The sequence below is a fragment of the Monosiga brevicollis genome, genomic scaffold, assembly GCF_000002865.3.
Source record: "Monosiga brevicollis MX1 MONBRscaffold_40 genomic scaffold, whole genome shotgun sequence".
Taxonomy (NCBI): Eukaryota; class Choanoflagellata; order Craspedida; family Salpingoecidae; genus Monosiga; species Monosiga brevicollis.
The window spans coordinates 159,525-173,007 of record NW_001865077.1 but is presented as its reverse complement, the minus strand read 5'-3'; the positions used below and the strand labels follow the sequence as shown (position 1 = coordinate 173,007).

The window sequence follows — 13,483 nt, the reverse complement described above, 5'->3', positions numbered from 1 at the left end:
CACGCGCGCGCGCGCGCGCGTGCTCTGCGCGTTGAGAAGAAGCTTTTGTGTTGCTTCTCTTTGGTTTTTTTTTTTTTTTTTTCAATCTGTAGTTTTTTATTCTTTTTCCTTTTTTTCTCTTTTTTTTGGGGGGTGAGACAAGAGGATTGTCTGTTGTCTTGTATGAAGCGCAGCCGCATGCAACGGTGGGCTCGCTCAACGATTTCAGAAAGCTGCCCGCTATCACCGCTCGCCTTCTTTCACCCTCTGACCACCTCGGCGTCAAGCGCCCTGCAGACCACCCATCTTGTCTGCCACGATGCCAAAACGCGTTTCAATTAAGCATAATAAAGTCAAATCTGTTGCATGAAGAGCGACCTCGCGCAGTTGCCCTTATTCACGTGCATCTCAAGGGGGCACGTGGCTGCACGGCAGCAGAGGCAAAGAAAGACCGCAAGAAGTTGAAAAGGTTCACTACGAGGTCTCACCGGCCACAGCATAACGACCTTGGCGGATGAGGCGATCCTGCTTGCCGGACAAGGCATCCGAGGCCACGCGATCGTTCCCAAACAACACCAGGAACCGTTGTGCACGAGTGATGGCGGTGTAAACGGCCGGCTTGGTAGCCACGCTGAGGGCGTGCTCAGTGGGGTCGACCCCCATCATGACAATGACCACGGGAAACTGAGAACCCTGCGCCTTGTGAATGGTCGTGGCATAACAGAGCTCGAGCTCATTTCGAGCCTCTTCCCATGAGTACTTGCGTTCACGACGAGTACCTTCAAATTGCACTGTCACGGAGTAATTGTCCAGACGCGAGACGCGACCAATGTTGCCATTGAAGGCCTGGTGCTTGCGATTGTTGACCACTTGCATCACCTAGTGCCAGAAAATTCCCCAAGCATGAGGCTTGACAACGGCAAACAAGACCACAGGTTCTTAGACCAAACATGCCAGGACGAGCCCAACGTACGCGATCTCCAAAGGCATAATTAAACCGGCGATCGATCCGACGCTTTTGCTGCTGGGCAAAGTAGTCCTGCAAAATGCCGTTGATGCGAGAAACTGAAGCACTGCCTGCCTCGCGAAAGGACGTCAAAATCTGTACGTCGCGCTGCAAATCCAGATCGGGAAACTGCTCACGAAGCTGCAGGGCGACAGAACAACAGCAAAGTCGTACCAACAGGTGAGGTCTGGCACCTGCCCGATACTTCCCCCAAAACTAAAAAGGGGGTGTGGTCCTGATCTCGCCATTCTTGTGTGCGCGTTTGAGCTTGGGGATGCACGGGCGTCCGCTCAATGACCAACCTTCTCGAAAAGAAAGATGAGCTTGGGCTCGAGATCAGATGCCTACAGACAGTGTTGTGGATGTGAGTACGCTTGATCATTGCAGAACATTGATCACTGCAGAACAAAAGTCAACAAAGAAAAGCATGGTGGGCACGACAACTCACCGTCGCGGGCATGATCAGGCAGTCCGAGTCACCCAGCTCGCTGAAGGAGCGGGGCATGCTCTTGACGAGCACCGGCAAGTCTCGTTGATTTGCTGACGCTGCGGTTGCTAGTTTGGAAATGCTGCCTGCTTCAGACTATCAAAAAAATGCGCGTGCAAGCAGTGGGTGAGGTCATTGCACTCCACCTCAAAGAGACCCAAATCCCTCGAGTAAGAACGTGGGGCACCGTACAAAGCGATATTGCTGCGACAAGCGAACGGTTGGGATGTTGTGACGGTTGATCAAATGACCGAAAAGGCCTGGGGAATCGATCTGTTTGAATCAAGGCAAGATGAGCACTCGGTTATCAACATTGCCGGCATAGACAGCAATCAGCCAAGATTAAGGGGCGCGCAGGGTGGGCGCATCAAGGCTGCGCATCGCACCGGTGGCAGTTGGTCGGGATCGCCAATCAGGTACAAGCTAGCGTTGGGTGGCAAATTACTGCGAGATGCGCAACCGAGCGAGGCAGACGCGAGCGGAAAAAACGAGGTGCCACAAGGAATGAGCCGTCGGGTTGCCAACGCTGTGGCACGATACGCAAGAATCACAATCAGCACCACCAACCGCAAAAGAATTTCAAAGCACTCAAAGCTCAGCATGGAGGCTTCATCCACAACAAAGCAGCTCATGTCCGCGATGCGATCGGAGTATTGCTCTGTGGTGATGCGGAAGATCAGCCCTGGCGAGGATAGGCGGTGCAAGCGCAATCAAGGCCTCGGTGACTTACTCTCACTAAGAGTGTTGAGAGAGTGAATGGTGTGCGCATCGATCATGGTCCGCTCCTCGATCATGCGGACCGCACGCGCAGACAACGTCGTCAGGAAAACGTTTTTATGGCTGGAAGAGACAGGGAAGATGGCATCACCCATCAAGGCATTCGTTCATTAAATCATGGTAAATATAAATAAAAAAAAATAAAAAATAAAAAATAGTCGCGAAATGGCGAGCTGTGTCACCGAGGCATGAAAGATCGGACTGACTTGAGCTGTAGGGTGGCAACGAGGGCCCGCAGAACGGTGGTTTTGCCCACACCGGGGCCACCGGTCAAAACGGCCATGCGCTGGGAAAGCAGCTGATTGCAAGCAGCAATTTGGGAAGGCGACATGCCCTCACCAGCGAGTCCTTCGAGTTGGATGGAGCGACCATGTGCGCCTTCCTCCCAATGAGGCCGGAGAGCTGACATGCTCTTGAGGGTAGTAAGGATCTTATCGCGGCGATCATGGGCTGAGGAGCGAACGTAGCGATCGGCACCAAATTCTTTGACACGCTTGATTTGATCGCCGTGGTGGTCGAGGAGGTACTGCACATCACTTTTTTGAATGCTCACGTCAAACTGCTTGGCAAACCTGTGTGCATGCGTACGCACTTGTGAGCGCCCCGTCGGCTCGATCAAGCATGCAGGCAGGGGAGGCGATGATATTTGGTCGTACTTTGAAGCCTCTTGCAGCAGCAGCCGCAGGGGGAGGGAGATGGTTTGGTTATGCTCGGAAGTAATGAGAACATGGAGGCAGGCAGCCAGGTGAACAGCGGTCGTGAAAGAGCGCGGGTATGTGGCAAGCGGTGAGCACGGTTCATCCTCCGTGGGCGCTGCTGGATCCCAGCGGAGGCGAGGGCCATAGTTGCAGAGCTCTGTGGGTGGGGTCGCAATGGAAGAGGGAAGATCATGGGGCTGTTGGCCTTGGCGAACTTGAACGAGATGTTTGATGATGTGTATCAGTTTGGGTCGGGCCAGGTCTGGCGAAGTCTCGACCAGGAGGAAGGGGTAGTGCAGAGCATCGTAGGCTCCAAAAGGTTCCAGCCTGTTGAGGACGCCTCTGAGTTCTGCGTGCGTCAGCTTGGCAGCATCGGTCAAGTGGAGCTAGAGAACAAGATGTGAGCGAAACACCATCAGGATCATGAGTGACCCCGGGCAAGGGGAGGAGCAAGGGGGCAAGGGGAGGAGCAAGGGGCCGAGGGTTGGCAATGGACGTACAGCGAGGATGCGCTCACAGAGCGCGCGTTGAACGCTAGTGCTGATGGAATTGCGCACAGTCTGATTGGGTACAGGCATGCGGGTGAGTTGGACGGGTCCGGCCACGGCCGCGCCCAGTCGGCGTCGGGCAACCCACGCACCAGCTTGATGCGGCCATAAACGTCAGAGCGAGGGTCAATGAGGCCGGCCAGTGCAGTGGTGCCATCCATGTACCAGATGCGTTCCTGCATTTTTTTCGAGGTCTGCACCGACATGGAGAGGAATTGAGCTTGGGGGCGGGGCTCGAGGAGCATGGAGCAGGCTTGGGGGTGGATCGGGAGCCGGGGTGGAGATGCAAAGCAAGGGTGGAAGCCAGGATTTCAAAAACGCACCTGTTGGGCGTACCAACGGGAGATGAAGGCGGCAAATTCGTAGATGCTGCCGCCTCGGAGGCTGGTTTGAAGAGGCTGGAGCTGGACGCCCGGGGTGTCAGGCGTGACGGGGGCGGCAAGGGCAGTTTCGGCTTCGATGATGGGATTGGTGTCATCAGCTCGGAGGGAACCGCAAACGGTGACGAGTTCGCCGTTGAACACGGGCGGGCCCATGGCGTTGACCTCGACCAGGGGACGATTATCGAGGCTGGGGTGAAGATGTCCGCAGTTGCTGGGGAGTTCGAGCTGGAAGGTGAAGGCGCCGCGCGCCGTGTAACGATTGCTGCCATCGTTGGTATTTTGAACAATGCCACTGAGGACGATGGGCACGATGGCATCGGGATCTTCGATTCTCCTCACAGACAAGTGGGCGGCGCGTCTGCCCGTGTTCTCGGAGACTGTGAAGGGCGTGACCAACCAACGGCTGTGTGACCCCCGCATCAGCCGCGGCCAAAGGTGGCGTAAAGTCCCCATGGAGCAGACGCCCGGGATGTATGTGCACCAGCGAGGCAACGAATCCGCCGCACCGCACCGGCCGGCCGGCTACTTTGCTCGGTGGCTTGGTGTGTTCCCGAATCAGGTCGGGGAGCCAGCGAGAGATTGGCTCTTTTGGATCGGGGCAAAGCGTGCGCACGCTAAGTCATGACTGGCTGGTATCCCAAGCTGCCAGACGATCACCCGCACACTTGCAAGGGCCCTGTCCAAGCGAGCTTACCAACCACCCACACCGCCAGCACAAAATGCAAGGTCACAAGACCCATCAACGCCACCACCACAGCGCCGCCGCCGCCATCAGTCGAGCGACCTCGCGCTGTAAAATACCAGAAACGAGAGAGAGAGAGAGAGACAGAGACAGAGACAGAAACAAGAGGGAGAGACAGAAAGACGGAGAAACTTAGAGACAGAGGCATATAACGAGAGAAGCATAGAGGTGAATAAAAGGCATAAGCAGAGAAGGATTCATAATCATGGATAGAAAGCAGAGGCAGATACAACGGTCACGCTTCACGGCAGAGAACCAAATCCAAGAAGTTCTTTTGTTCACCTTGATCCTCACATCATGGGATGAAAAAAAAATGAGAAAATGTGCTTTTGGTCACACTTGACCCTTTGGGCGCTCTTCTTCTGATGGCTGCGGTCCATGCTATGGACAGAGCACGGTGTGGAGAGAGGAGAGCGGAGAGGAGTGGAAGTGGAGAGAGAGAGAGTAAAGAAGTAGAGTAAAGGAGTAGAGGAGAGAGGAGAGAGGAGAGTAGAGAGAGGAGAGTAGAGAGAGGAGAGTAGAGACGGGGGAGAGAAGAGAAGAGAGTAGAGACGGGGGAAGAGAGTAGAGAGGAGAGTAGAGAGGAGAAGCAGAGAAGGAGTAGAAAGGAAAGTGGAGAGAGAAGGGTAGAGGGAGTCGAGACAGTCGACCGTAGACAGTAGAAGAGTGTAAAGAAGAGAGAGGAGGGAGTATAGCAGAAAGGCGAGTGGAGAGTAAAGCAGAGAGCAGAGAGTCGAGATGAGAGAGTAGAGAGGAGAAAGGAGAGCTTCAACGCATTTAGGAGAGAGGGGAGAGGGGAGAGAGAGTAGTGAGTATAGCGGGTAGAAGAGAGACTAAAGCCGAGAGTCAAGCAAAGAGAGTAAGAGAGAGTCGTAGAGTAAAGAGAATACAGAAAGAAAAGCGAGAGTAGAGGCAGTAAAGAGTACAGCAGTGAGGCGAGTGGAGAGTAAAGCAGAAATCAGAGAGTAGAGCAAAGAGTAGAGCAAAGAGTAGAGCAAAGAAGAGCGAAGAGTAAAGAAAGTGGGGGGAGGAGAGCGGCATCGTAGTCGTACTTATTCATTCGAAGCCAAGAGAGAAGAGACTGGATGGCCACTGAATGACTGGAAGCTTGGGGCGGGACTTGTGACTCATCGACTATGCATCAACGTCTCGAACATGAGCCGAATCAAATCAGTTCCAATGTGGCAGGGGGACGAATGGTCGAGCATGAAGAGTTTCAGAGGTATAACGAAACGTAGCACGACTGTTTTTTTCCATTGCTTTCAGAGCTGCGTTCCTCTGCTGTCTGGTGTCTCAAGTAGAAAGAGCACTCGTTCAACAGGCTCGCAGTAGCAGTCCCACCACCACCACCACCACCACCACCACCACCAGCAGTCCCAACGCTTTAAGATATCACATTCAACAACAAAAAACCAGAAAATATTGACCCAAAATTACGAGAAACTACCATTAAATTACACCCCTTTAATTTCAAGTACAACTTCCGAGAGAGAAGAGAGAGAGAGAGAAGAGAGAGAGATTGAGAGAGCTTGAGAGAGAGAGCTTGAGAGAGAAAGCTTGAGAGAGAAAGCTTGAGAGAGAGAGCTTGCGAGAGAGAGAGAGAGCTTGAGGCTTGAGAGAGAGAGAGCTCGAGAGAGAGAGGGAGAGAGAGAGGCATTTGGCAGGCAGAGCCGGTCGTTTACCAGTGATACGGCGCATTGCGGCGATCGCACAGCGTGGGACTGTGACTGTCGGGCCGGTGCAAGGCTTTGTGGCGGGGTTGTAGTGGTATAGCGGGGGGTGGGGATAGGATCTAGGGTATACGACCGACTGCCCGAGCGAGAGCTGCGCGTCTGCCGCCCGTGGGTGCCGCAGACAACGGACGGACGAGATGGCGCTCCCGACACCACCGGCTATCGTCTATGACAAGTCCAAGTTTATCGAAACGGTACGATTGCCTGTCTGTGCGTGGGAACTCCTAAGGTTCAGTGGTGCTGCGTTGCAGCAGTTGTAGAGTGCGTGCCGCTCATCCCGACATGTGTGCGCAGTCGACGGGGAACAAGGTCTCGAGGACCAGCGTGTTGTGTGGCAGCCAGAATATTGTTCTTGTGGGCAAGGTACGAGTTTTATCTTTGCACGGCTCGTCGAGTTCCTCGCCATGGCTGACCGGGCGCCGGGTTGCTGTGCCTTACCCGACACTGGTCCTCCTCTTGCTGCTCTCTGCAAACCGTCTGTCTGGGTCAGACCGTCGTGGAGGAAGATTGTGTCATCCGAGGCGACCTGGCCAACATTCGCGTTCAACGGTTGGTCGATGCATCGCCAGCTCAGCTGCGTTACGGAGATGTTCTCCCCGAAGCAGGATCTTTGTTCGTCCTCACCGTTACTTTTGGCTGCCTTTGCCTTTTCAATGCAAGATCGTGCGTGTTCAAGAGCGGCACCGTGCTCCGGCCACCGGCCAAGATCCTTCCCAACAAGTCGGTGCCGCCTCTTGCTTGGCTTCTTCCGGATCTGGACCGGGTCGTGTGGGGACTACCTGCAAACTCATCCTTAAAACCAGGTCGTGTGGGGACCACCTTCAAACTCATCCTTAAAAATGTGTGCTTACTTGTCTAGGCCCCTGACCTTTCTGCCGCTGTCCATTGGGGAGAATGTGTTTGTCGATGAGGGGTCTTTGATCCAGGCGGCTTCCATCGGGAGTTTTGTCTGCATTGGCAAACGAGTGGTCATTGTGCGTGTGCCCGTGATTATTCCTTTGCTGCACCGCATCCCGTGAGCTTGCCTCTGCTCAGTGCTCACCAAGCCTGTCGCCTCCTCAAAGGGTGAAGCCTGCATTTTAAAGGACTGCTGCAAGATCGAAGACGACTGCGTCTTGCCGCCCGGCACCGTCGTACCACCATACACCATCTACGGCGGTTCGCCTGGTCGTCAGATTGGCATGCTGCCAGAGTGCTCTCGTGATCTCATCCGCGAGGTCATCCGGTAGGCTGCTTCTGCTTCACACCCGCCTTGCTTCAGCCAAGGCCCTTCAGTGTTGTTTCAAAGACAGAATTGTGTTTGGCCGTACTCACGCATCCATCAATGGTCTACTTGATATGCGACAGGCAATACTACAACATGTTTCAAGTCCGAGATTGATAGATTGTGATCAACAATCGGCCTCGAGACACACTCTTTTTCTATTTGGTTTTCAACCATGCTCCTGCGCCCTCCTCTCCTGGAAAGAGCAACGTCATAACAATTTTGGTTAGACTTCGCCTGGCTCAAGAAGCAGCAGGCGGCTTTGACTCTGGCCGCCCCCTGCCGAGGAAGGCGCTAGGTTGATGGACGTGACTGCTCGCACGTGTGGAAAGAGCTTGCGGCATGCTGGGCTCATCCTATCACACGGGGCCCAAGCATCGGCCGTACGATACATTTGAGTGTGTGTGTGTGTGTGATTGTGAGTTGATGTGGTATGCAGTGGGGCGTGTGGTGGCCCCCCATAATCGAAATTGCAGCAGCGCATGCCAGGGGGTGGAGGCACGAGCAAAGGACAGAGGAAAGCGTACCAGCATTGCTCTGGTTCATGATGGTTGAGGGGTAGATGGAGGAGGCAGAGGGCAATCGTGTTGCTTTTAAGCTCTTTGAGTGCTGCCTTGGTGTACCTGCGAAGGTTAGCACCGGCGAGGCGAAATCAGCAGCGACCCGGCGCACGCCCACGTCAAGTCAGCAACGAGACAGACAGAAAGAAAGTCAAGTGCCTAGTGTGCTTGCTTTTCTCAAGAGCCAAGTCAGAGCCAAGGCAGCCTGGCATTGTCGTGTCTGGTTTGACTCACCCATTGGAGGCGGCCACGACCCCAAGAAGCTTGACGTTGGTCCTGAGGGAAGCCTGGACTGCCATCATTCCCATGATTTCCCGCACTTGCTCTGGTGCCAAGGGTTTGGCAAAATGCTTGCACTATTGGCAGAGGAGGTTTCAAAGCCCCGGGTCAAGTTAATGTGCTTCTGGTTTTTTTGAGGTTTGGGTGGCGGGGGGGCAAGGAGGAGCTTCGCACCTGGACAATGACTTCAGCTCCGTGGCGGCGCCAGACGGCTGCAGCAGGAGCAGCAGGCATGTCAGCTTGAAAGGGGTCAGATCAGGCCCTGGCCACGCCAGTACTGGGCTCGGAGCGTACCGTGCAGATCAATGCCTCGGTCACCGGCCCCGCCAATGCGCTCAAAATCGAGCTGAAAGAGGGGCTGCAAGCACGCTTGGACATGTTCCTCGTAGATTCGCCCCCGCTCCGTGGTGCTCATGTTGGTTCGACCACCCACCAATTCCTCTCGCGCCAGACCCAAGTCCCTGTCCGCGGGTCCTTGGTCCGAGTCGTCATCCGAGGGCCACCCAGATGCCTTGCAGCGAAGCGCCGGCCCCCCCTGCCGCGCCACCAACGCAGCCTCTCCTCGTCCGTGCAGCCCCCGCCGCAGCCCCCAACCCAATCGCTGCAGCCGCCACATCCTCCCCTCTATCCAAAAGTCCCTCTCCACCTCACCCCACCTCCCTTCACTCACTCGCTCACGGTCAATCCGAGCCAGAGCGCCCTCGACGCCCGTCTGCTAAAACTCCTACCACCGTGAATAAAAAAAAAATTTAAAAAACTGTTTTGATGTTGATTCGCGAAAGAGAGAGTTTGAGAGAGAGAGAGAGTGAGAGAGAGTGAGAGAGAGAGAGTGAGAGAGAGAGAGTTAGAGAGAGAGAGTTTGAGAGAGAGAGAGAGTGAGAGAGAGAGTTTGAGAGTGAGAGTTTGAGAGAGAGAGAGAGAGAGTGAGAGTGTGTGTGGTGTGAGAGAGTTTGAGAGTTTGGGAGAGAGAGTTTGAGAGAACACATTGATAGTGATGTCTGGCATATCGACTAGTTTTTTAGGGTGTATTCTCTTAAACGCACATCGATGTCTTGCTCTTCTCTGAAATCTAGTTGATGTACAAGAACACCTTGATCGCTCCAAAGACCATCCCTCTCACCAAAACACCCGTGATCCACTACACCTCTCACCATAACACCTTCAAAGCACCCACCTCTCTCTGCCCATTTGCTCTGACATTTGAATGCGGATCATCTGACATCTGACATCTTACATCACAGCAGCAGCAGCAGCACGATGCCGGCGACCATGACTCCGATGGCGGCGGCGAACGTGCCCGCGCGCGGTGCGCAGACGGGTGCAAAGTCGGTTGAATCGGAGGTGAAGCAGGGGGTGGAGGGGGTGGAAACGGTGGCGGAGACGGTGGTGGAGACGGTGGTGGAGGAGGGGGAGGCGCCCAATTTGCTCTCAGTCAAGCCGCAGGTGAAGGCCGTCGTGCATCGTGATGTGGGTTTGGCCGCGTGTTTGGCGGAGACGGGCCCGGTGCAGGTGGCGGGCCAGCCCCTGCCCAATTCATTGGGGGCGGTGCAGTTTCCACACTTGCTGGCACCGGCCGAGTCGGCCGAGCTGCGCAAGCGCGTTTCGGCCCTTGAGTACTCGTTTTGGAGCAGCAACCCGGATGACCGGGATTTTCGCAACGCCGTCACCGTCGAGGTGCATGATCAGGGCCTGGCCGCCGCCCTATGGGAACGTATCCGTCCGCATGTTCCTGCCCGCTTTGAGATGAAGGAGGACGACGAGTGGTATGAGCGAGGTGCGTGCCCAAAGCTGCTTTGCTCATCAGCGGCTCGCCATTGGGCCCGTTGAACCCTGCCCGCCTGGCTCACCCATTCTTGATGCTGCTTTTGGCCGGCCTGCGACCTGACTGCATCAGGGACCGAGGGCGAGTGGGTCGCTTCGGGCATCAACGAGCATCTGCTCTTTGCTCACTACAGCGAAGGCGGCCACTTTAGCCCCCACACGGATGGTTACACCATTGTCGACTTTAATCACCGCAGCCTCTACACTGTCATTGTCTACCTCAATGACTGTGGCGCCGGCGGTACGGCTAGCCTCATCCCCCACACGTGCCAAGTCTGGCTCAAGAAAAAAACAAACAAAAAAAATTAGCCAGCTTGCTGTTTCAAATTCATCCGGTGGCATGCGCTTTCGTCGGCTCATGTTCTCCTCTATTCCTCCGCTTCTTCTGCTGCTCTTTGGGATGGCAGGTGCAACACTCTTGTACCCACCCGAGACGGATGTGAGCTTTGTGCGCGATGAGTTTCAGCGCTTTCGCTGGACCATTCAACCCACCCACCGCGTTGCGTGTGAAGCCGGATCAGGTACTTCCCATAGTACCCCTCTGTGCCCCCTCTCCTGACCAGACATCACATGTGTGCCTCCCTCACACCACGCTGCCGCAGGCCTCGTCTTCTTTCAAACCTTGCCCCATGAAGGCGAGCCGGTCGGTCCAGGTACCTTCAAGACAATCATTCGCACCGATGTCATGTACCGTCGCGTACCTCCACGTTGTGATGACGATGCGGTAAGGTCTGGTATGGGCAGCACTCCCCTCAGCTTGAAATCTGCAAGCTCGCCGCTTTTTTTTTTTTTTTGACCGGGTGCCTTGGATGCCAATGCTCGCGTAGGGTCGTTTGGCATATAGTCTGTACCGCGAGGCCGAGCTGCTCGAGGCTGATGGGCATGCTCCCGAGGCAGGTCAAAAGTTTCGCCGCGCCGTCAAGCTCTGCCCAGAGTTTGCGGACCTGATGGGCCTTTGATCAATCTACGCTGGGTCTTTTGCTGTTTCCGCTGCGCGGACACCCTGCCACTCGAAGACATTGCTCTTGATGGTTCTGATCTTTTTGTCCCGCCTCTCCGTCTTGTTGTTGCTATTGCCGGTCCTCTTCTTGTATCAAATGCATCAATTGAATGTTGCGCAGGCGTCTGAAAACAAATCTTTTACAATTCACGCACGAGAAGCGGCACTGCCGCACAAGATCTCCGCCTTGCACCCGTTTCCGAACCATGTTCAACTCGCCAACTCGGCTTGATTCGTCTTTGTACATGTGAACATTGGACGTCATTCCAGACGGGGCAGACGTTGGTCTTTACGATGGGGCCTTTGCTCAAGGTCTCAATCATCCCATTATCCGCACCAGCGACTTGGGCGTCACCCGTGCTCACGAGAAAAGGCGGGTCACCGTGCCCACGGCTTTGGTTCGACCTTCGCGAAAGATGAGCCGATCACCTTCCCGCAGGTATTCGGGGTTGCGCACAAAGCGGAAGCGCGCAGTCGTCTTGTCCCCAGTTCGAATGTGCAGCTTGTCCATGGAAATGATGCTGGCGGTCTGGCGCACGCTACCACAGTGCACGACGGCTTCATACTTGACGGAGATGGTGGTCGGATGATGCAGGACCAACAGCTCGCCTTCAAACTCCCAAGTAGCCACGGGCTCCACTTCGGGTGCCACCATGACCATGCCCTTGCGGATGAACGAGCGGGGCACCTTCTTGAGGGCAAAGGAGCACGTCTGAGAGCTGCGCACCTCCTAACACGTCCGAGCGAGATAGACCAAACCGGAGGCGAGGCGGAGGTGAGGGTGTAAGAGAGCATTGAGCGGTGCACGGTCTGCAAACAGCCAGACGTAAAATGAACAAGCAAAGCAAAATGCGACAGCGATCAGACCTTGGTGGGGGTGCGACGGCGATGAATGCCTTTGATGACCACGGGACGAAAGGTGCCCAGCGAGTCGGGTCCCAAAAGCAGCGTGTCGTTGACACGCACGGTGCCGCGCAGATTGGTGCCCGATACGACCGTGCCCACGCCCTGAGGAAGCACGGGGATAGAAATGAGACCGTGCGGCGTCCACGGGCAAGGCCAAGGCATTGAGTAGAGGCACGTCGATGCGGCCAAGGGGGGTTTTGGCGCGGTCAACAAGGAGCCGCTTGACAACGCAACGCCTGAAAAATGTACAACGGGCTTACGGGGACGCTAAAGGTGTCGTCGATTTGAAACTCGGCGGGGGCAGCGTCGGTCTTGGGCGAGTGGGAGTTGAGTAGGTTCATAAAGAGCTTGAGCAGATCCAGGTTCTCCCCCGTGACGTTGGACACTTGGAAGATGGGGCACACCCTAAGCCAAGAAAAAAAGGGGCATCAGCTTTCGTGGACAAGCTGCCATGGCCACACCATCGAGGCAAGCCCTCGAGGAAGCCCGCGACAGCACACGGACCGCTCAGAGATGAAGTTAGTGGCAGCGACGACCACATCATCGACGTTGGAAACCATCAGGGGAATCTTGCGGCAGCCCGGTGACTTTAAAATCTTTTGCAGAAGCTTGAGCGTCGCATCAAGGACGTTGGGGGGGCACATGTCAATCTTGGTGACGACCACATAGACGGGCACGTTGAGCGCCAGCGCCAGGCCCAAGTGCTCTACTCGAATCCAGCGTTGTTTCGTGAGGGAAACGAAACCTTTTGATTTGATGGCGAGGGTAGGCGCGTCCTGAGCAGAGGACGGCGGTCGAGGGTACCTTTGGTCATGCCGACAATGCCAGCGTTGGAGCCAATCATGAGCATGGCAAAGTGGGGCACGTGACCCGTCAGGCCAAAGACGGTGGTCTTGAGGTAGCGTTCGTGGCCAGCCAGATCGATAAAGGTGACGACCTTGGCAGCGTCGGTGCACACTTGCACCCAGTCAATCTTGCCATCGTGGCCGGGGCGGTTGACCACTTGGCCCCGGGCATCAAACCCCAAAATGTCATGCGCCACGCTCGAGGTGCGACCCGAGTCGATCTACGCAAGAAGAAGAACAAGAAGAAGAAGAAAAAGTTTTATGAGTGGGTGGCCTTGGAAAAGCTGTAGGAAGAAAGAATATAGGAGTGGGTGCGCAGACCTCGTGCTGGTGACGGAAAAGCTTTTGACGAGAGCGACCACGGCCATTGTCAAGCACGTCATGCGTCAAAACGCCCAAGAGGGTACTGTTCAAGAGCGGGATCACACATGAGCGAGAGATGAGATGACATGCGG

The 13,483-nt window shown here is 55.4% G+C and overlaps 4 protein-coding genes across 4 annotated transcripts in view; 1 reads left to right on the top strand and 3 right to left on the bottom strand.

Moving 5' to 3' along the window:
* Nucleotides 1-307: 307 nt before the first annotated feature.
* Nucleotides 308-4,768, bottom strand: MONBRDRAFT_34547 (uncharacterized protein; the record flags this gene model as incomplete). The annotated part of the gene is made up of 14 exons (XM_001750348.1): nucleotides 308-858; nucleotides 953-1,126; nucleotides 1,288-1,329; nucleotides 1,434-1,568; nucleotides 1,665-1,745; nucleotides 1,859-1,916; nucleotides 2,040-2,154; nucleotides 2,203-2,312; nucleotides 2,456-2,821; nucleotides 2,906-3,333; nucleotides 3,448-3,507; nucleotides 3,588-3,689; nucleotides 3,819-4,255; nucleotides 4,573-4,768. 14 exons carry the CDS (start codon nucleotides 4,766-4,768, stop codon nucleotides 454-456), a joined length of 2,709 nt encoding a protein of 902 aa, XP_001750400.1. The 3' UTR covers nucleotides 308-453.
* A 1,322-nt stretch (nucleotides 4,769-6,090) lies between these two features.
* Nucleotides 6,091-9,442, bottom strand: MONBRDRAFT_29908 (uncharacterized protein; the record flags this gene model as incomplete). The annotated part of the gene is made up of 8 exons (XM_001750347.1): nucleotides 6,091-6,412; nucleotides 6,767-6,999; nucleotides 7,205-7,302; nucleotides 8,145-8,230; nucleotides 8,412-8,533; nucleotides 8,631-8,668; nucleotides 8,751-8,967; nucleotides 9,215-9,442. 8 exons carry the CDS (start codon nucleotides 9,440-9,442, stop codon nucleotides 6,091-6,093), a joined length of 1,344 nt encoding a protein of 447 aa, XP_001750399.1.
* A 271-nt stretch (nucleotides 9,443-9,713) lies between these two features.
* MONBRDRAFT_29907 (uncharacterized protein) lies at nucleotides 9,714-11,236 on the top strand (the record flags this gene model as incomplete). Its single annotated transcript, XM_001750381.1, has 5 exons — nucleotides 9,714-10,230; nucleotides 10,351-10,518; nucleotides 10,685-10,798; nucleotides 10,880-11,001; nucleotides 11,105-11,236. 5 exons carry the CDS (start codon nucleotides 9,714-9,716, stop codon nucleotides 11,234-11,236), a joined length of 1,053 nt encoding a protein of 350 aa, XP_001750433.1.
* A 133-nt stretch (nucleotides 11,237-11,369) lies between these two features.
* Nucleotides 11,370-13,483, bottom strand: part of MONBRDRAFT_39133 (uncharacterized protein) — a 3,369-nt gene continuing 1,255 nt past the window's right edge. The window contains exons 4-9 of the mRNA XM_001750346.1: nucleotides 13,350-13,434; nucleotides 12,988-13,249; nucleotides 12,688-12,928; nucleotides 12,444-12,588; nucleotides 12,145-12,285; nucleotides 11,370-11,968 (exon numbers count right to left, since the gene is read on the bottom strand). Of these exons, the coding sequence (XP_001750398.1) occupies nucleotides 11,639-11,968; nucleotides 12,145-12,285; nucleotides 12,444-12,588; nucleotides 12,688-12,928; nucleotides 12,988-13,249; nucleotides 13,350-13,434 (1,204 nt within the window). The 3' untranslated portion in view covers nucleotides 11,370-11,638. The remainder of the gene's footprint in view (nucleotides 11,969-12,144; nucleotides 12,286-12,443; nucleotides 12,589-12,687; nucleotides 12,929-12,987; nucleotides 13,250-13,349; nucleotides 13,435-13,483) is intronic.